The 21,758-nt window shown below is 40.9% G+C and overlaps 2 protein-coding genes across 2 annotated transcripts; one reads left to right on the top strand and one right to left on the bottom strand.

Moving 5' to 3' along the window:
* Positions 1–814: 814 nt before the first annotated feature.
* On the bottom strand, positions 815–13,773 carry LOC309706651 (uncharacterized protein; the record flags this gene model as incomplete). The annotated part of the gene is made up of 11 exons (XM_082533362.1): positions 815–1,383; positions 1,578–1,709; positions 3,336–3,528; positions 6,728–6,823; positions 9,192–9,290; positions 9,390–9,488; positions 9,948–10,046; positions 10,131–10,229; positions 12,709–12,969; positions 13,025–13,413; positions 13,719–13,773. 11 exons carry the CDS (start codon positions 13,771–13,773, stop codon positions 1,322–1,324), a joined length of 1,584 nt encoding a protein of 527 aa, XP_082389488.1. The 3' UTR covers positions 815–1,321.
* A 202-nt stretch (positions 13,774–13,975) lies between these two features.
* LOC309720094 (hatching enzyme 1.2-like) lies at positions 13,976–21,463 on the top strand. Its single transcript, XM_082556678.1, has 8 exons — positions 13,976–14,107; positions 14,354–14,384; positions 14,594–14,659; positions 14,813–14,962; positions 16,150–16,267; positions 16,400–16,578; positions 18,233–18,314; positions 19,024–21,463. Exons 1-8 carry the CDS (start codon positions 14,045–14,047, stop codon positions 19,193–19,195), a joined length of 861 nt encoding a protein of 286 aa, XP_082412804.1. The 5' UTR covers positions 13,976–14,044; the 3' UTR covers positions 19,196–21,463.
* The last annotated feature ends 295 nt before the right edge of the window (positions 21,464–21,758 follow it).

The raw sequence follows: 21,758 nt of genomic DNA, 5'->3' as shown, positions 1-21,758 counted from the left end.
CTTTACTGTTGACTGAACTGCTAACTTGGGGTTTGCTCTCTCTGTTAGTACAAGAATTAATAATTGATCAACAAATTGATTTACTCTGACTTACAGAAACCTGGTTGCAGCAGGATGATTATATTAGTTTAAATAAATCAACCACCAATCATCAATCAAATGTGTTATGTACTGCTGTACTTTATTCACAATGAGTAAATAAGAATTTCATTAAAATGACTTTATTTTGGACTGTCACTTTAATTTTGTTTATACAGTACCAAATCCAAACAACAGTCGCCTCATGGTGCTTTATGTTTAAGATAAAGACCCTACAATAAACCCCAACAGTAAGATGAGCCCCTGTTAACAAGCACCTGGAGTCAGTGTGGAGGAAGAACTCCATTTTAACAGGAAGAAACCTCCAGCAGACCACGGCTTAGGGAGTGACAGCCGGTTTGAGGGGAGGACAAAGGGCAGAGAGGCAAATATTAACTTGATGTGGCCTACAGATTAGCTCGACAACAGTGCATAGAGGGCTTCATGGAATGGGTTTATATGGCCAAGCAGCTGCATCCAAGCCTTACAACATCAAGTGCAACACAAAACATCAGATGCAGTGTTGTAAAGCATCATTGTGAGGGGCGCTTTTTGTTAGGAGCTGGGCTCTGTCTTAGATCCAGTGAACTAGTGTTGGTGTGAGGGTCTTGGGGTTTGGGGTCTGGGATGCAGGGGGCCTGCAAGGAGTATGGAGCACCAGTGCCCGGAGTCGCCAGTTTCATGGTTTGGTCTCTCCATGCGCAGGGGGGGTCCACGCCTCCGCAGGGGGGTCCACGCCTCCTCGGATGCACTATCATGTGGAGCGAGCTGGCCCATGTTGGGAGGTACGATCTGCGCTTTAGGGAATCTCAGGAACCTCAAGGACCTTTGGGGGAAGCAAAATCCCACACCTAAGCAGCAGGCGTGGGGCATTTTGGGTAGGTTAGGGGCAGCTTGTCTTGTCCTTTCTTTGTGTGTGGATAACTGGCATGGGATGCAGCACATGGAAATCTGCAGCAGTGCAAGGCTGTTGTTACAGCCCTTCTAGGTAAACACAGTTCAAGTGCTGCAGTAGAGAAAACCTGACAAAATTGCACGGCAAAAAAAAAAGAAATAAATAGAGAGCAACTTTCCCCTGGCTGCTACACACCTATCTTTCATTAAAAAATGTAAACCATTATGTGACTCACAATTCAAATCATGTAATTTTATTTATAGAAAATAACATTTTTATTTCTTTAAATAAAGAAAGTTTTAACAAAGCTAACACAATAGCTCGATGATAAGCATAAACTTGTTGCCGTCACATTACGCAGCACATTTTAGGAGAGCTGGTCTGGGAGTTTGCCTTCTGTCGGATGAACTCTGGATAACAAACCAGAAGAGGAAAACAGAGAAAAGAAAAAAAAGTAGACACATTCCAGTGAACAAACAGAAAAACAGTCTTACGGCATTATTGGTCTTTCTGTGGAGAAATATTGTTAACTAATATTGTATGACTGTTAAAACTGACAAATAGTCTGACCAGTGAAAGGAAGTGACCTCCCTGATTAGCTCACCTGCCAAATCTGTCCGGGAGATTTCCACCAACCCCTCATAGAGGCCTTTGGTAGGGTTTTCTCTAGCTACGAGCACTCCATGAAGCCAGATTAACAGCATCCGGTGACCATGATCTTTGAAGCTTTTCTTACCTTCAATTTAGATTTATATCAAGCATTATCCATCTGAACTTTTAGTTAAACACAGTCACTGTAGACAGTTCTTATACCATCAGAACATTTATAGAATCACAGTAACTAACTAGTTCATATAGTCCACTGGGTCTGTATTGTAACCACAGACCAGCGTTAAGCAAGCGAGGTACTTGGCCAGTAAGCAAAGCTGAATGACATCCTGATATCTTACATTTTAAGTGCTCCAACAAAATGAAACAATATTTTATTTTATATAATTTAATATTTTATTTAAAGTTCAACTTTAAATTAAAAAAAAGGTTCAACAGGTTAAAAGTCAAATAGAGTTTAAAAGCAAGGTGTCAAAGATCTGGCATTTGGAATTAAAGAAAAAAGCTGTGCCCAGAATGTAACTCTTGCAACAGTGTACAAAAGCTGAAAAACTTATTACAATCCATGTTGCAAACTGCTGTCATCTTGGAGAGACTGCTCTTGGTTGGAGGACCAATCTACCCAAAGAGAAAGATTAGCAATTATATCCAACTATGTCCAACAAGGACAAGTGTGGGTTTGGATGGACGGAGGTACAGTATCTACCATTCAGGAGGAGGGCAATCTGGTGGGCAGTTTAGCCAAGTTATTGGCCAGTAGTTGGATGGGACCGGCCCCTTCTTGGGATCCTTGGGGATCAGGACAGCCTTCGGTTAGACATTCCGGGTGGGTCTCAACCATTAGCACCTGGTTCATTTGTGCTGCAGGATGCTAATGGAGTTAGCTTGTTAGCTTCCCTATCCAGTAGGTGTTAAACATGGCAGGGAATGGTGCTGTCCAATCCCTCTGCTTGACATGTCTGCCACTGTGATGGTTACTGGATCCTTTCAGGGAGGTTGTTGCAGTCTGCTCTTAGATCCACTAGGCACTGAGCATTTCTGTTATGTGTTGCATCCTTCTTACATATACTCTTCAGTATTGCTCTGTCTCCAGCGTTGGCGGGGCTGTTCTCATTTTGTTCTGCTGCCATTCAGACTATACTTTGGGTAGTTCAGTGGAGAACATCTGGTTTATTCTCCTGGCTTTTATCTCTCTGGTTAACCAAGATTCAGGTATCAGGTATAGGCAGTTGTAGTTGTGCTTCAGGTCATCATTATAAGACAAGATATTGTATGATAATAGACGTTTTTCTACAAAAAAGTGATGTTGTAAAAAAACCAAAAGAAAAACAACACCATCTGCTCTCTGAAATATTAAGGATTAAGCATCCATTTACTCATGTCAGACTATCCATATATTCTAAATAGATCTGTAGTTCATTTGTTGTAGTAGAATTGTAGAAAGAATTCTTGATCTGGGTTAAAATTGACCTAGACCAGAGTTAATCACCTCAGGTACTCAGAATGCTGTAGAGTGAATCAGTCAGTGCCAAATTTGAGAATTTATTTTCAATAAAATCACTGGACCCATGAAACAGTGCTTCTATGGTTCTGGACATTACAGGCCTTATATTACAGTTTTTCAAACTTGTATGATTTCCTGTGTAAAGATTTATATATATATATATATGAAAAAACCCAACAAGTACAAAAAAGGTAATAAAAATAGCAATAAAACTGTCAATAATTTTTTTAGGAACTCAGCACTGCTCACCTGTCCACTGTTGTTCTATAGCTTGTATATGTGCTTCACTAAAGTCCCAATGCTGAGCGAGAATCTTCCACTCCCCATAACACAGATGCTTTGTGGCGAGGGTCCATAAGACAGAACGGAAGTGCTGTGTCTCTGGCTGATGGTCCTGTTTGAAGCTCAGAGGTCTTCTTACCTGCTCACATCCCCCGTGATCCTGAATTCAACAGGGAGAAAGTTTTGTGAGTCGTTCGAAGTTAAAAGGATGTTATCACGTTTTATGCATATGATGTACAAAGAAAACAAACTCTCAGTACCTCTTGCTTTTAAAACTAGCACAAAGAATTTACAAGATACTTAGCTGGTTTGTTAAATACCTTCTCCAGGAACAAAAGGCAGTACACAGCTGTTTTACACCTTAAGCTTCACACTCCCTTGCTACCTCCAAAAGTCATTTCCTTCTAAACCTAATACGTGGTTTTGTCATCTAGCAAGAACTGCAATCAAGCATTTGCAATAACTAATAAAAAAAGCACTTGGGACAATTGTGTTGGTGACAGCTTTTGTTATAATATCAATAATATTTCTATGAATATGGGATACTGTTACATGTTTGCACAGACTTTTGTGGAATATGGAGACACTCCTGGCATTATATGAGCAAAGTGAGACTCATTTTTTAGGGTTGGTGGAGATGAGTGTGAAGATCCAAACAATCCCTGTCAGTGATGGAGAAGCTTTGATGAAAATATTTGGTAAAAAGTTCACCAGCATGAAGGAAATGAAGTTTCAAACTTTCCTTAGGAGGAGCCCAGCACGCCTGCTTAAAGAAAAGTGAGTGTGGCGATGTGGATGCTTGCAGCGACTGCTGTATAGAGGCCATCCTGCTACACATGAAACACATCAGAGTCATAACTGTTATTTTAGTCACGTGTTTGTTTATTATCCTTATTGTTTTATCTGGGACTGTTTGCAGACATCTCAGAGAGAGGAGACACCAGCATCTGAACAGAGACTCAAACCAGCAACCTGCAGCTCCCTGCTTGGCTGCTCCAGTTTTCTCCTCACTCATGTTGCCCACCAGTGATTTCTAGCTGCCCACCCACACAGCAGGCTAGAATATGCGCTGAGCCTCAGCACCCAATACTTGGACATGTTTTCTTTATTAAATAATGAACCAGACCCCAAAAGTAAACAGCTGTTATTGCTAGGCAACGGGAGCAGCATTTGGTGATGCAGCACCTGACATTCCTGACCATGTGGGCGGAGCATGCATGAAATGGAATGTTCAGTAGAACTGTGCAACACAAGCACTTAGTTCCAGCATGTTTCATTGTATCCAGACACAGCTAGAGACACATCTACAGCAGCATCTCTGTGCAGGACAAACGACAGTTGACGAAGAAACATCGAAAACTTCACTTCACTCCTCTACAATACGTTGGTTCCTTTGTTTAAAAGGCCAAAATGAATCGAGGGAGAACAAGAAGAGGATCGGCGAGTGCTTCACCTCACAATTCAGTACAGCTGATTAACCTGCAAGAAGAAGTTCAAATGATACAGGCTGAAAATATCAAATTAAAAGAAGAGGCAGAAAAATCAAGAGGAGAAGCTAAAGATTCAAAGTTTGAAACTGATGTAGTATTGCAGGAATTACTGCATGTGGGTCTCAAACTTAAAGGAGAGAAAATGGGAAAACAACAGGCAGAAAAGGAGAATGAAAAGATGAAGAAAGAACTGTTGGAAGCTCAAAAAGCATTGGAGGAAGAGAAAAGCACAGCACAAGAAGCCAACAATAAATATCAAACTGCAAAGAAGGAGGCAGGAAATGTGATGCAGGAATTACAGGAGGTGCAGGAAGCTTTTGAAGAGGGAAAAAAGAAAATGCAGTTGGCAACTCAAGAAGCTGCAAATGTAACGGCTGAAGCTGAAACACTAAGGAAGGAATTACTGCATGTAAAGCAACAACTTGAAGAGGAGAAAAGACGTAAAGATGAGGCAGAAAATGAGATTGAAAATTTGAAGAAAGAATTGTTGGAAGCTCAAAAAGTGTTGGAGGAAGAGAAAATGAAAATACAGGAAGCAAAGAAAGAAATGGAAGATACAAAGAGTCACACTGAAAACATGAAGAAGGAACTGATGAAAGTACAAGAAGAACTTGCAGAAGAGAAAATTGAGGTGAAGGTATTCAAGAAAGAAATGACGGTGACCAAGAAAGACTGCAAAGACGCACTGAAAGAAATGCGAAAGCACAAAAAGGAAGCTAAAGAGCTCCTCAAACACAAAGGGAAACTGGCCAAACAGCAGCTGAAAGAAAAATTTAAAGATGCCGAGGAGCAGCTCAACAAGACCTTAAACGAACTGAAGGCAAAAGAAAAAGAAAAGCAAGCCGAGGACAGGAGGGGATTCTGGAGCAGACTGCTGAGAAAGAACTGACTCAGCAGCATCAATAGTTTCTTCCTCCTAATGTTAAAATCTCCACCTTTCTTTCACCCCATCCTTCTTCTTGGGACGTTTGCTTGTTTTTTAAAAACTGAAATGCACAAATAAAATTGCCATAACTTGACCTCATGTTGCCTGCTTCTTTTCTTGTGTGTCTGTGGATGTAAAACAGTAACACACTTTCTGCTCTGTGTCTTTAATTGTAAATAAATGCAATATGTTTTCATTTTAAAATGCAGTGCAAAAAACTTCTGCTCTGAATCTTTTTTTTTAGCAAAAAGCTTTTTGTTGCCTGTTGTGGAAGTTTTCCATTTAAATAAAGCCTGCAGACGAGCGGTGAGCGGTAGCTAACATTCTTTAATCAAACACACAAAGAACAGACAACCAAGCTTGATGAAGTCCCTGCATGACCGCGGGACAGACGGTCAGCAGAGTCTGAGCCCAGCATGGCTCTCAGTTAAATATCTCCAGGAACAAAAGGCAGTACACAGCTGTTTCACACTCCCTTGCTGCCTCCCAGAGTCCTCAAAGAGACAAAAGACTCTTCCTGTGGAGTCGTCTGCTTCCCCCAACTTCCTTACTACACCCCCACCATTTGTCTTACTGTATGAGTGTGAGACATGTTAAAATCCAGTGGCACCAAGGCATCATACAATAAAATAATGTGATTAATACATAAGTAAAAGAAATTCCTTTACATGCCCCTTCCTGATTTCTTATGTTTTAAGCATCTTGGAGACCTAGTCATAGTGTATGCTCTGAGTTGTTCTCGTTCTTTATAACTATGCCTGTATGCCAGGATTTTTTTTTTATTACAAAATCCAAAACAATTAATATGTATATAATGTGAAAAACTCAACAGGACATGGGTGCTGATACGCTGGAAAAGAGTGAAAATGTATTTATCGAATATGAGCACAGATTTCATATAAGGAGAGTGTATTTAGTATTAATATAGCGTTAGCAACACTTACCTTCTCCCATTTAGAAAAACGGTCAGCTTTAATTATCATGTCCACCAGGACGACATGGTTTCCTCTTGCTGCCACTTCCAGACATGTTTTTCCCTGCTGTGTACATTAGATGGCCAGAAAAGCATTGCTTTGTTAGAAGACACAGCTATAAGTGTCATAGATCTGAATCTATACTAAAACAGTTATCATGATGCTGTGCTACAAGATTAACTTTGTCCGGACAAAGAAAAAGTGAACTACGCATCAAGGTTTCAAATGGTGTGAAAAAAGATAAATATTCTACTTAAGACTAGCGTAACAAAGATCTTAATTAATATGATATAGAAGGATCAATGCACCAACTGAAAACTGTTTTTATTTGTTAGTGTACAATGTGAAATACACAGCTCAAAAAAGTAAAGGAACACTTGATCATCAACCACAAGTTAAACTTTACGGATATCAAGCTGTCGTCTTCGGAAGTGTAAGTGAATCAATTAATTTCACCTTTTTTTGGTGCAAATCAAACAGGTGTACTGAAGACGTTCCAAGACAAACCTTACTGTGTTATAGCACCACTAGAGGGGGTTGCCCTACTTTACTAAGGAGGTGGCAGATGACATCAACAGGATGTACAGCGTTGGTAGGGAGGCATTACAGTATTCACATGCAGGTAAAGGGGGTGTGAGTGTGTATATGGGTGTGTGTGGTCATACAGGAATGCAAGTAAATACGTTATCCTCCGACACACCTCTCATCTGTGCAGAACTGCGCTGAACACGTTCCCAACCGGAAGTACAGATACCGAGGTGCATCATGGGTAACGTAGTATAAACAGTTACAATGAACAAGCGGACTTTTAACAACTGTAGTAGTTGGGGGAGTCTCGTAGTGGGTGTGTGAGTATAGTGTGGCAGCCATTACATGCTTGTGTGTCTGTTCTGAGAGAAACCATACCTTTGTAACGGGCTGGCGCCGGTGACTACCCATCTCCGCACATGTACGTACGGACAGAGTAGAGCCGTGGAGACTTGGCTTGTATGGTCTTATGTTGCTAACATCAAATAAATGTGTTGTTCGATTTAACTGACTGACTTTGAGTTATCCAGCTAACCTCCACACCACATGCTCGCTGGACCTGCTAGCTGTTCTTCCTCGCCAAACTGCTCTTACAGTTCCAAGACAATCTCCATAAAGTAAATGATTCTGCAGGTGATGGGACAGACCATTATTCTCTCCTAGAATTGCTTTTTGATATCCTCGTCAGTACTGGTTTGATGAGAGAGTACCTGCAGCACATCCAGGTTACACTGTGGCCATGTCCACACTGAGACGCCGTTTTCGGTGAAGGAAAACGCAGCGTTTTGAAAACGCTATCCAAAGCCGTTTTCGTGTTGCAGTGTGGACAGCGAATCCCGAGCCTTTTCAAAAACGATGACACATTTTAGTGATGTGATGCAGTCATGTGACCAATCAAACTAAGATAGCGGAGGGCATTATACAGCGTTTGTTTTGTTTGCTCTCAGTTTTGACAGCGCTATTAAAGATTAATATCAGTCTGTACGTGCTCCAGAGCTTTTCTTCAAATTCTTTAACTCTCACTCGCTTTTGCAACTTTGTACTTTTGTGTTACTCGCAGCAACAACTCCAGCTCATTGTTAGTCCATTTAAAAAACTCGGTGCTTTTCCTCAACATTTGCCGCGACGTTTCAAAGAGCCGGAAAAGTAAATAAATGGCAGACGGAAATGAGGCAGGCCGAATCTTCTTGCGTTTCACGCATGCGCAGGACTGGAACGGAAGCGTTTTCGGCTGTTTCAATGTGGACGCACAACTCTGTGAAAACGACTGAAAACGATAGTGTGGACGCGGAGCGTTTTCAGACAAAAACGCCATTTTCAAATTTTAGTGTGGACGTAGCCTGTGTTTCCCAGCACAGTCTGAAGAGTGAGGAGCAGATAGTAGGAGACAGGCCAGAGCTGAAAGTTCATCGCAGTGTGAATGCTAGATAGAATTGTGTGTATGCAGGTTTGAATTGGTAAATTATGTTGTGTAAAGCTCCTTTATCATTAACCATGCTAGCCAACAGTACCCTGTACTGCTGGGATGAAATCCTCAGAGCTTGTCTTAATGCACTCGGTCCTGGGTTTGTGTTGCAGGGCAATACCCAGTGACCTGGCAATTATATAATGATGAAGACACTGATGTCACTGCCTGGCCCTCATGTTTCACACACCTGAATCCCTCATCCAAATCTGGGAGGAGATCCCCCCACCACCATCCACCATCTCATCCAGCCTTCAAAAGCCTGATGATTATGGTTTTCACTGACCTTTGTGACCCCTGACCCCTTCTTGTTTTCAATGAATTTCAAAACGTACGTCAAAGTAACATGAATATTTTTTAAGGTCTGATGTGTGACTTTAGTACTCCATTTATTGTTTTGAGCAGTGTACATAATATTCTGTGTGAAGCTGTGTGTGGTACCTTATCAGTTAGACTGAGACTAACTCTAGAAATCAGCATCATCTCAGCCAGGTCATGCCAGCCATGTTCTGAGGCAATGTGTAGTGCGGTCTGCTGCCTCTGTCGCCCACATGACAGACAACCATTAAGTAAAATTACTGTATTATAGGACATTTTATTATGCATTGTGTTCATGTGGCTGTGGAACTTTGTACTTACAATGTCAGTGGCATTCAGGTTGCTGCCAGCATCGATAAGCAATCGTACAACTTTTGTGTGATTGTTGAAAACAGCCAGGTGGAGTGGTGTGCAGTGTTGCTGTTTCAAAGAGAAACAGGTATTAAAAAGCTGCTCTCTACTTTTAAAACGTTTACAAGTGTTTACTGCCTAATTTTAGATTTCTTCTTCATTTTATGCACCAAAATGCTAACATGCTAACATACCACTGTGTAAGAATACCCATATGGAAAAGATATATATAAATCTTATAAAGCTTTGTGTTATGTGAAACTTGTGTGAAAAGCATACAAGAGTGAAAACAGATATAAGATCCTTTGATAAATTATATAAATGAAACTTGTTTTGGATACTTACTAAAACAATATATGAAAGTAATGAGAAAGTGGCCACTTTCATGAGTAAATCATATAAGCCTTATATGAAGTAAGCCAAATCTTATGCAAGTCTTTTATAAATTTCTTCTATTTCTTTTGCATATGGGTACTTTAAAAGAATTATCATAATTATTTTTTTCCGGAGATAGCTAACAGTGCTTACATTGTTTATAGCATCTACATTGATTCCTGCCTTCAGCAGCAAGCTGGCCTCTCTGTCATGACCATGCTGTGCCACATAATGGAGAGCATTCATTTTTCTCTACAGACAGAAGATAAATATTAATTCATGAAAATAACACTGCCAACCCACTCTTGAATTGCATATTTAAGTAAACAAGCATACATTAGTTTGTGCATTGACATTACAGCCAGAATCCAGCAGAAGTCTAACGCATTCATAGTGACCTCCGTCAGCTGCCGTGTGCAATGGTGTGAGATCATCCTACAACAACACAATACAACAGGTACAATCAAGGTCAAAGGTTTTTACAGTTTAAAGCTTATTATTCACAAGCATGAAGAAATGTGTTTTTTCAGGTTCAAAATGCTTGAGTGATCCCAAGAGTTTGGTGAGTAGGAATCATTTTTGCTTAGAAGGGTCTTGCAAGGCCAACAGGTCCTGGGTCAAAGGGCCAGGCTACTTGAAACTAGAGAAATCGCTGTGATTAGGAGTCAGCTACCTCACCCAGTTTACTGAGGAAACCACATAAACTAACATTACTAATAGTTTTTCCCCATGCTGTGAAAGTTCTTTTATTTTTTGGCAAATTCAAATCTGGTCTTCCTGTTCTTGAGCGTAACCAGTGGTGTACACCTTGTTGTAAACTGTCTGAGCTGGCTAGTATATTCCTTCTGGTTGAAAATGTCCCAAATGTTATTTTGGCTCCTCATAAAACGTTTTAATCTCTCTCTGATATGTTTATTTAGTTTTTCATTTAATGATGGCTTCTGTTGCTTCATCAACATCTCCTTAAAACTCATATTAAGTGTTCCAGTAAACAGCTACCCAATGCCAAGTGTAAATGGTTGTCTGCCTCTCTGTGTTAGCACTGTAACAGATTGGCAGACTGTTCAAGGTATACCCTGCATCTCTCCCCATGGAGGTGAGATAGGCTCCAGCCCATCAATGACCCTGAATGGGTGAGTGGATGGCTAAAAAGAAAACAAGAAAAATGCTTCAGTGGCAGGACCCACTGATTGATAGGATTCACCCTTCTTTAAGGTTCTGGACATCATAAGGCTGCTCTGGTCTGCAACACAACACACAGTTAGGTACACAAGTGTTTTGGCAATTACAATTTCTGTAATTTGTTCAATCTTAGCCTTCGCTTGTGTCAGCATCTCTTTGGACCTCATACAAAGGGTTTCACTGGACATCTACTAAATGTAAGTTCAACACTTATCTCTATATCTCTGCTTAATTACTGATAGAATAATTATGGGAAAAGTCTTAAATGGCCACAAAACTGCTTGGCAGCCATGTATCCAAATGCTTTTGAGCCTCAAAGGTTTAAAAGAGTATAAAAATTTCTATAATTCCTAAACAATTAATGCAACACTTCTGTTAAACCCTTTATAACAACCCTGTTTCCTGCACCCTGTCCAGAGGTGCTGGATCTGGGGGGCATCCGTTCATCTGGGTCTATGGCTTGCAAAGCCTTGCTCCCTGTGGGACGCTGTTCTTGATGGTGGGATTGGTTTGGGATGGCAGAATGGGTGGCTTCAGGGGTGGGCACACGGTTGTCATAGAGATGTATGGGCTCTTTCTTCGGTACTCTTAGGGGTGCATAACAAGTAAACTATCATGGTAACGGTAAATGGTAAATGCACTCACACCCATTCGCACATGCTCTTTGGTAAATGGTAAATGGCCTGTATTTGTATAGCGCTTTCTATGTAAGTCCTTTTTATCTAATGTTCACACACATTCTTCGCGCGCTGGATGCATCTGAGAGAAACTTGGGGTTACTATCTTGCCCCAAGATAATTGCCATGCAACCTTGTTTGGTTTCCCAGATGTACAAATCATGGCAAACCTCCTGGCACTTAACAGCGAACACTATATTATTCTATTTGTGTTGGTGGAACCAATTTTTGGCACAGTGTGTTTTGGGGTTTAAAAGCCATAGTAACTCTGTGTTTAGAAAAAAATGTGTCTCAATTATGGCCTGGCCTGTATTTATAGCGCTTTACTAGTCCCTAAGGACCCCAAAGCGCTTTACATATCCTGTCACACACACATTCACACACAGGTGATGGCAGCTACGGTGTAGCCACAGCCACCCTGGGGCGCACTGACAGAGGCGAGGCTGCCGGACACTGGCGCCACCGGGCCCTCTGACCATCACCAGTAGGCAACGGGTGAAGTGTCTTGCCCAAGGACACAACGACCGAGACTGTCCAAGCCGGGGCTCGAACCGGCAACCTTCTGATTACAAGGCGAACTCCCAACTCTTGAGCCACGATCGCCCCAATTGTTCTGATACTCCTGATACATACGGGATCACTAAGGGTTTTTGCTTAGACGGCAGTTTCACCTTCTTTCCTGGATCGGCTGGAGCTTTTTTAGGTGCCTTGGATGAGTGACAAAACATTTCTTCCACTGAAAACACTACATCCAGATGAACAGAATCAACTTTTTGAAATTTCCTTACCTGGATGCTGGCCTTCCTCGTGAGTTTATCCAACCTCTTCCTCTCAGCTGCAGATAAACTGCTGCTCCAACAAACCACACTGTAAAAAATGACAGATGCCACCACAGAGTCATAGAAGGTCTTTAAAAGCGCTCCCTGGACTCCAAATGACCTCAGCCGCCTCAGCAGGTAGCGTCTGCTCTGACCCTTCCTGTAAAGAGCATCAGTGTTGTGACTCCAGTCCAGTTTATTACTCAGGTGAACACCCAGGTACCTATAAGAGTCCACTATCTCAATGTCCACTCCCTGGATGTTCACATACTGTGGACGTCCTGTGAGGTAGTCCAGTATCCACTGGGACATGTGGTGGTCCACTCCCAATAGCTCCAGCCTGTCTCTCAGAAGTCGTGGCTGGATGGTGTTGAAAGCACTGGAGAAATCAAAGAACATGATCCTCACAGAGCTTCCAGGCTTCTCCAGGTGAGTCAGAGCTCGGTGCAGGAGGTAGATGATGGCGTCCTCCACCCCGATGCCAGGCTGGTAAGCAAACTGCAGCGGATCCAATGAAGACCTCACCAGGGAGCGCAGATGGTTTAGAACCAACCTCTCGAGGGTCTTCATCAGATGCGATGTCAGGGCTACCGGCCTGTAGCTGCTGAGGTCCTTGGGACGGGAGGTCTTTGGTAGCGGTACCACAGGAGGTCTTCCACAGCTGTGGTACTTTCCCCAGTGACAGGCTCAGGTTGAACAGATATCCTAGGATGCCACACAGTTCATCTGCACAGCATCTCAGGAGCCTGGAGCTGACGCCATCTGGACCTGCAGCCTTCTGCACCTTGATCTTGCGAAGCTCATTCCTCACTTGAAGTGCTGAGATAGAAAGAGTGGATTTTGGGGGAGGGGTGTGTATGTTGGAGTCCACAGAAGCCTGGGGTGGGTGTGATGGCTGGGAGCTGAGAGGTGTGAAGTCCTGAGATGAAGGACAGGCGGTCCCTGAAGATGAAGGAGATTGCAGCAGGGGGGACGATGCTGTGGTGGGCGTTTGATCAAACCTATTAAAATATTTATTTAGGTCATTCACCCACCCCAAGTCTCCTGCAGCCTGGGAGGTTGGTTTTTGTCCTGAGATTGTCTTCAGGCTGTTCCAATTTCATCTTCAGAAAATGAACAGCATGCTCTGGTTAGTCACTAGGAGAGTTTTGAAGCAGTTGGCTAAATGTTAGCAGAGTATAAGGCTGTAAACTTAAGAATTCACCCTATAACTTCTATCAGCAACCACATCTTCAGTGAACACTGACCCCGTGCCACTAACAGCCGCACATACATGCCTGTGCCATAACACTCCTCCACCATGTTTGACAGATTTAAATACATTGATGGTAACTATAATATTTGGACTGTGACATAATATAAAGACAGCAACAGCCTTTTTGTCTAATTTCATAATATGTTGAAACAGACGTGTTTAAGTAACAACTGTCATTTTCAGTTGAGTAATGAGTACTGGTTGAACAGCATGCCATATTAGGACAGAATTCAGCTGGCCTTTCTAACTATATAAGCCGAACACTTGTGTTTTCAGCAGGTATTTTCTCAGTCGGCTGCTCTTCTTCAGTAACCAGCCATGATCCTCCAGGCGGCTGTGCTCAGCGTGTTCTTGTGCTTCGCCCACACTTTTGTTATAGAGGTAAGCGTTGTAGTTAAGTATGCAGACGTAGATTTCCTCTCTGATTTGACCAAGATGTTTTATTTTGTTAAAATGGAATACAAGCTTTCTTCAAAACAAAACATAAGAACACAAAGAGAATACTTCTGTTTTTCATTTTATTAATTTATTGTATAAATTGGAATTTGCAATTTTAATCTTCAAGCATTTTTGAACTTGCAAACAAATCAAATACTAGTCCTTATAAACCCTTTTATCTTATTACAGGCACCTTTTAAAAAAAGTGTTGAAAACTCCGGTAAGACTTTGCTATTTTTTACATTTAGCACTTGTATGTCATCACACTATGAGATATGCTCTTATTCATGTTGATTTGTATTCATTTATTTATTTATTATAATTGGTCCATATTGGATTTGCCTGACTCCTTGACATGTCTTTGTGATGTTGTAACATGTGACCTTGTCCTTATAGAACAGTCAAACATATGTGCTTCATATTGAACAGGAAACAACACTGAGGGTGATGATTTCAGTATCTCGACACTGCTGGAGAAGGCTAATGCTAATCTTGGTATGTTCAACTTCACTTCAGTTCCTATTCATCAGTAGTAAATATACAGCTTTAGTAACAACATCCAGGGGCTAACCTTAAAAACTGAGTTGATGTGTTAATGAAACCATCGAAAGTACACGGAAAATATGTTTTTCTTTCCATACTTTACAGGAAAGAACTTGGATGAACCTCTGGTCATATTTGGAGACATAGCAGTGCCAACAGGTCTACAGAACGCTGATCCGTGTACGGCTCGAGGCTGTTTGTGGCCTAAAAACAATGGCAGAGTTGTTGTACCTTATCTAATCTCCGACGAGTACTGTAAGTCTAGATACATGGAAACATTCCTTTTTATTGAGCTTTCTGCTAATTTTTCAGGTTTAACTGAAAACTATTAGAATGATTTTCTCCGTCTGTAGGGTTTGTTTTGGGGTTTGTTTTTTTTTCCATTAGTGGGCAAAGCTGCTTCCCAAACCTTTTCCCTCTGAGATTCCACATTTTAGTGTCCTCTAAATACAAAGAGAAATCAACGGGTTCTCATCTCAGGGCTTCAAATACAGCTGTTTGGTCAAAAGACTAAACACTAAACAAGTATTTTAATGACATACAGAAAGGTTTTTGTGTACAGAGAATACAAAGAGTTTAAAAATACTACCAAGGAAACTGAAAAGGACAGTTTATTAAAAAAGGAATTAGTCAGTTACACATAAATTTCCTCCGATATATAAAAAAAACAACCTAAATATACATCAATCTGTATCAGATAGATGTAATATAAAATTATATATAAAGCTTTGCCAAAGCTTAGCATGGAGACTGATACAAGATATTCAGTCGCAATTTTGAAGACCTTAATGTTGCAGATAAAATTGCTGTTTTCTCGGTTCTAATGCCTTTTTCCTTCCATTGTGCTTTTGGCTCAATCCAACCCAAGAGGCGCTCTTTAATTCAAAAGTGCAGGAACTAGTTAGAGGAAACTACAAATAAAATTTACACCTTCTTCCAGTGTCACAATCAAAAAAAATTTATTTATTTCTTTTGGCAAGTTTGACAAGTTTTCTCCAGGGAATTACCTGACAAAGCATCCAGAGTGCCACAGACATTACATTGGGGGTGTCTTGTTATTGAACCTATGATATATCCCAATATAATAACACTCAAAGTTAGTTATAGTTAAGATATGTAGATAAAATGGGACAGATGTATTTTACCCTGAAAATTTCTGTTAGCTATGCCACATCAAAGATACTGGGGGGGAGCAGTTCAATGTTATGACCAATCTTTACAAGCTTCAAGCCAACATAATGAAGAATATTTTATGCTTTCTATAAATTCATTAAAGTTGTACAAAAACATCAGCTGATTTTGAGGCAGTAACATAGATTTGATTGATTTATAGGCCAGTGTAAGTAGTAAGCAGTTACTCAGGAGTAGCAGCATTGTGCTCAGTCTTAGTTGAATATAATGCCACAACAAACTAGAACCACAATACATGTTTTTCTGTGAAGCCCGCAGGGAACGTGACGTCATCGAGCAAGGTCTGAGGTCATTTGAAGCAGCCACGTGCGTCAGCTTTAGGCCCCAGAGCAGAGAAAGAGACTTTCTGGACATTCAGTCTCGTGATGGGTAAGTCCAACACAAAGTAGGCATTTATACTTGAATTCTACAGGCAAACTTTTCATCTAACGCAGGATGTTCTGAGTGAGGAAGCTGTTTTACTGGTTTGTCATAAAATTTTTATTTACCGCTCTTTTTCAGGTGTTACTCTTTTGTTGGGCGTCGTGGGGGTGGCCAGATAGTGTCACTGAGTCGCCAGGGCTGTGTTTTCCACCAGATAGTCCAACACGAGGTGCTCCATGCCCTGGGCTTCGACCATGAACAGACGCGTTCAGACAGAGACCAACATGTACGCATCTTGCTAGAGAAGGTCATCCCAGGTGGGTCACATGACAAACAACAGCCAGAAACAACAGTCAGAAAAAATCTTTAAGTGGTCAGGATGACAAAAAAAACTTCTACATAAATGACAGTTCATTTACCAACAGTAGAGCAATAATCATGTTTTTTTAGAATATTTCAAACAACCCAAAGTACAAACAATGTAGGGCAAAATGTGAAACATTCACAATAATCAAATCTGTCTGTGGAATTCTTTTATTTATTTATTCAATTTATTTATAAGTTTGAGACTAATCTATTTGAATTGGAAGAATGTTTTGTTCCTCTGTGCTTTTCAAAAAAAGATGTATGTATATGTGTGTGCAGCACGGTGGCACGGTGGTTAGCACTGTTGCCGCACAGCAAGAAGGTCCTGAGTTCAATTCCACCATCAGGCCGGGGTCTTTCTGTGTGGAGTTTGCATGTTCTCCCCGTGTTTGCGTGGGTTCTCTCCGGGTACTCCGGCTTCCTCCCACCGTCCAAAGACATGCAGCTTGTGGGGATAGGTTAATTGGATAATACAAATTGCCACTAGGAGTGAATGTGAGTGCGAATGGTTGTCTGTCCCTGTGTGTTGGCCCTGCGACAGACTGGCGACCTGTCCAGGGTGTACCCCGCCTCTCGCCCTATGACAGCTGGGATAGGCTCCAGCGCCCCCCGCGACCCTGAAAAGGATAAGTGGATGCGAATGGATGGATGGATATGTGTTGTATATTAGTCTTTTGACCTGCATTCCTTCACTCACCCCAACCTGTCACGGCGGATGGCGCCCCTCCCTGAGCCACTGTCGCCAGAGTGCTTGCTCAAAGGGGGTCATATGATTGTTGGGTTTTTCTCTGTATGTATTATTGGAGGGTCTACCTTTCAATATAAAGTGCCTTGTTATGCTTTGGTGCTGTATAAATAAAATTGAATTGAATATTAACAAAAAGTATTAAAGTTAACCAAGTAATTTTATTGTCCAAACCTGAGTAGTTTTTGTATATTAACCCTGTCATGCATGAATTATGACAAACTCAATCAGGATTTATTTTCTTAAGTATTTGTATTCATCTTTAGGCATGAAAAGATGAACACAAATAAATCCTGATTGAGTTTGTCATAATTCATGCATGACAGGGTTAAATAATAAAATTACAATGAAACATTTCATACATCTATTGTAACATTAAACGACCAGTGGGTGTGACACATCAGTGTGTAATGGTTTATTTTGCAAGTATACCATCAGCAGTGACACAAATACAAGAACACAGCCTTTAAATAGCTGTAAACTGTAGCAACCACCATGCGTGAAAGGGTTAACATAGGCAAACATTATTCAAAATGGAAGTCAGCAGCAAAAGAAGTCACACCTCTTAAGTGTAAAAGTAGCATCAAAATAAATGCACAAGTCACTATGTGGAAGCGCAAGGTGAAATGACTTACAACTGTCCCAGCCCTCCCATGTCCATATGGAGAGCTCTCTCTTTAAAGCTGGAAAGCTCTTGTGTCCATGGACACAAATCAATAGATTTCTTTGTTTTTGTGCAAAGGAAAAAAGTTACCCAGGTGCTCTCACACAGCTGTAGGGTGAACTGAACTTTTGTGACATTTTAATGCTCAGCCTGGAGTAAGAGACAAACATTGACTGAGTTGTTTGAACCCCCACAGGGATGGAGCATAACTTTAGGAAAATCAACACAAGGAACCTTGATACTCCCTATGACTACAACTCTGTTATGCACTATGGAAGGTAAGATATCAGTTCACTCCCTGAACATGCTTCAAATGTATATTTATTTAAAAATTATGTCATAATAACACAGTTTTATTTGACACAGTTTTATCTGTTTTCAGTCCTTTCATTTTCAAGATTTTAATTTTCTACATCCTGTGTACATGTGTGTTGTAATCAACTTCTCTTACCACACTGGCCATTGAGAAAACCAGTAATTCAAACCAGTATAAAGCTGTGGTAACCAATGAAACAGTTTACACATTGAGTGCTATAACAATAATAATAATAACAATAATAATGATGATAATTTTATTATCAGTAATAATATTGCAGCTGCCTACAACGCACACATTTATAGACAAAAGCCACATTAGCTCGTCACAGAGTGCTAGCTTGCTGCCTAACGAGCAAATGCTACATGATGGACAATAATGGCGTGCAGGACTTTGCCTTTGGGCTCTTTTTGGGCAGATGATAAACCTTGAAACATTTATATCCCATTCTGTTAAATGTCTGAAATGGCAATAAGGACTCTGTTTGGCAGAGTCAATTAGGTAATAATTAGGTAGATAATCCTCTTGACTGACCTTTCCCTGCTGCATTGCTCAAGCTGAAGCCCATATTATAATTTCATGTTTTTAGCCTTCTCTTTGTAGTTGTTATAATGACACTTGTTTGAGACTACAATCACAATTTGCCTTACTACTGTGTGTTTGCACCCCAGGTTTGCCTTCTCAAGAGACAGGGAGCCAACCATCGTTCCCATACCCGATGAGAATGTAGCCATTGGCAGAGCTACAGAGATGAGTGCCAATGACATCCTTCGAGTGAATCGCCTTTATACCTGCAGTATGTACCTCGTTTCTTTTCGTTTCTTTTTCTTTCCTTTTTTATAAAGAAAAAAGGAAGCTGGATTAACAGTTGGAAGGTCAGTGGTTCAGTTCTTGGCTACTCCACTCTAAATTCAATTAGTTTAATTCAATTTTATTTTTATAGCGTCAAATCACAACAACAGTTGCCTCAAAGCACTTTATATTGTAAGGTAAAGACCTCCCTCCTGTCTTATAAACAAGTAAACAGAGGTCATGGCAGCCATCTGCTTCGACCGGATGGAGGTTGCAGGAAGTGAGTTTTAGTTTCTGCAGCACTTGGACAGTATTGGACAGTATTTACATATAAATAGTTATTGCACAGTGGTGGTTTATAGAGGGAATCCTTGGAATGTGGGTGGGACTGTGTTTATCAGTGCATGTGTGAGTTCTCTAAAAACTTTAGATAATATCTTTAAAATGATAGCGGCACAAACGAAAATTTTTGTAGCACAAACCAGCAGAAATGTAGCACAATTGATTGACACCAATTTTGTTTGATTTTGTTTGGAGTGGTTAGCACCAGAGTGTGAACAGACAGGAAGTCAGAACATCCAAGTCTGAGGCTCTCGATTTACTGGTGGATTTATGTCCCTGCTCTCACCTATGGTCACGAGCTTTGGGTAGTGACCAAAAGAATGAGATTGTGGATACAAGCGTCAGAAATGAGCTTCCTCCAAAGGGTGGCTGCCCTCTACCCTAGAGATAGGGTGAGGATTTCAGCCATCCGGGAGGGGTTCAGAGTAGAGCCGCTGCTCCTCCACATCGGACGAAGCCAGTTGAGGTTGTTCGGGCATCTGACAAGGATGCCTCCTGGGTGAGGTGTTCTGGGCATGTCCCACTGGGACAAGCCCTGGAGTAGACCCACTGGTGAGATAATATTACACTTGTAGTCAAGACCGCCTAATCCGAGACCAAGAAATAACCAAGTTAAGATGAGACAAAGACCGAGACAAAAAAAGTCTTTAAACTGCAGCCAGATGCTGTTTCGTTTACGGGTGTCAGGCATATTTATGTGTTTTTGCTTTCACACAGCCCTCCTCACCGCTGTCCACTATCTTACTCACTGAGAGGACAGACGCACGCTCCACGTGACTGTCGCGTCTCTCACCCTCTCTGTTTTTCACATAATGATATTATCCTATATCCTCGCATGTGATTGGCCGCAGTATGGAGGGATTGGAGCATAGCTGAGCCCCTGTGTGAGAGCCGAGCAGCTCTCACACAGGAATTTAAGGAAATTAGGTGAGGGTAGAAATGACTGAAAGATTATCAGGCTCTATTTTGAGTTTTGTTCAAAAAAGAATGACTTCATATAGGAAAAAAAAATCACATATGCAGGACACCTTAAACTATTTTTTTAATTAAGCAGCAAGGCAGAACAAAGTCGGGGCTGCATCAAACTGTCTGTATTTCTTAATTGCAAATGGCACCAAATTGTATTCAAACTGAGCCACACTTATGGAGCTCCACAATTCTGTTCCTGGTGTTTTGTTGACATCTCCTGATGTTCCCATGTCACAGAAACAGGCTCTGTGTTTTGCCTTATATGCATCCACAGCTGTGCCACCAGTTTACTCACATGGACTCTACGAACCAATCAGAAGCTTCTTCAGCTCAGAATGGAATCGTCTGGAGTTTTCTTATTAATTAACAATAAACTTAGTGTATGTGTACTCCTACATTTGATGAAAGTGATAAAAATAGAAGCTCTGTCTCTCTTTATTCTGACATTTAACTAATTCGAAAGATATTTCAATATTTATTTATCTAAAACAGAAGTTTACTCTAAACTGATGTTTAACAGTAAAAAAAAGTTTTTATGTTTTTTCCATAAAGTGTAAACATCTGGTTTCAACTGTGAATATCCTGCTGTGTATTGAAATCCCTCTTGTTTTGCATAGATATACTGAACAACATCCAAAGCATAATATATAAAATAACATCTACCAGAGTTTTTTCTTTGAAAGAAGCTCCTTATGTCCATTGTTGTGTTCATCAGTACACAACTGAAACCGATTGAGAGGGTTTGTTTAGCCGTGGAGGGAAACAACTGAAAATATGAAATGAAAGCTAAGACTCTAAAAAATCAGCGTTGCTGTTCGGCTTTTTATTTGTCTATTTGTTGATTCACTCGAAGAGCAAGTAACGCAACCAAGTGATCAGTTTGATATCAATCTTTTGTGATACACCGTCATATTTACATTATTAGTTCAGTATGAATGATTTGCTTTGGTACCTGGTCAAACTTAAGCTCTCCTCTGTCTGCAGCAAACTCGCAGGCAGCAGCTTCTCGCTCACATGTGTGCTGTGCTCAGTTGCCTAGTGCCTGAGCTCGGATCATATCAAAATTAGGGGGAATTTACGACGGTGCGCTCTGTGCTTCGTGTAGAGATGGCACGATACCACTTTTTTATGTCCGATACCGATACCGATATCATAAATTTGGATATCTGCCGATACCGATATGAATCCGATATAGTGTTTTTTAATCAACAAAACTGTTTTTTAAAATATCTTGCTGCATTTTGCAAGTCTGCAAGTTCATACTCAAGTTTAAAACAACAACTACACTAAAGCTATTCTGTTA

Source organism: Aulonocara stuartgranti (assembly GCF_965226115.1).
Source record: "Aulonocara stuartgranti genome assembly, chromosome: 1".
NCBI classification, from domain to species: domain Eukaryota; kingdom Metazoa; phylum Chordata; class Actinopteri; order Cichliformes; family Cichlidae; genus Aulonocara; species Aulonocara stuartgranti.
This window is presented reverse-complemented; position numbering and strand designations above follow the sequence as displayed.

What these genes read in the sequence shown, in the direction of transcription:
- LOC309720094 (XM_082556678.1), top strand. Translation starts at nt 14,045, where the DNA reads ATGATCCTCCAGGCGGCTGTGCTCAGCGTGTTCTTGTGCTTCGCCCAC. An exon ending in TCTAATCTCCGACGAGTACT is followed by an intron (nt 14,963 to 16,149) that starts GTAAGTCTAGAT and finishes TTTTCTGTGAAG; the next exon opens with CCCGCAGGGAACGTGACGTC. An exon ending in GACATTCAGTCTCGTGATGG is followed by an intron (nt 16,268 to 16,399) that starts GTAAGTCCAACA and finishes GCTCTTTTTCAG; the next exon opens with GTGTTACTCTTTTGTTGGGC.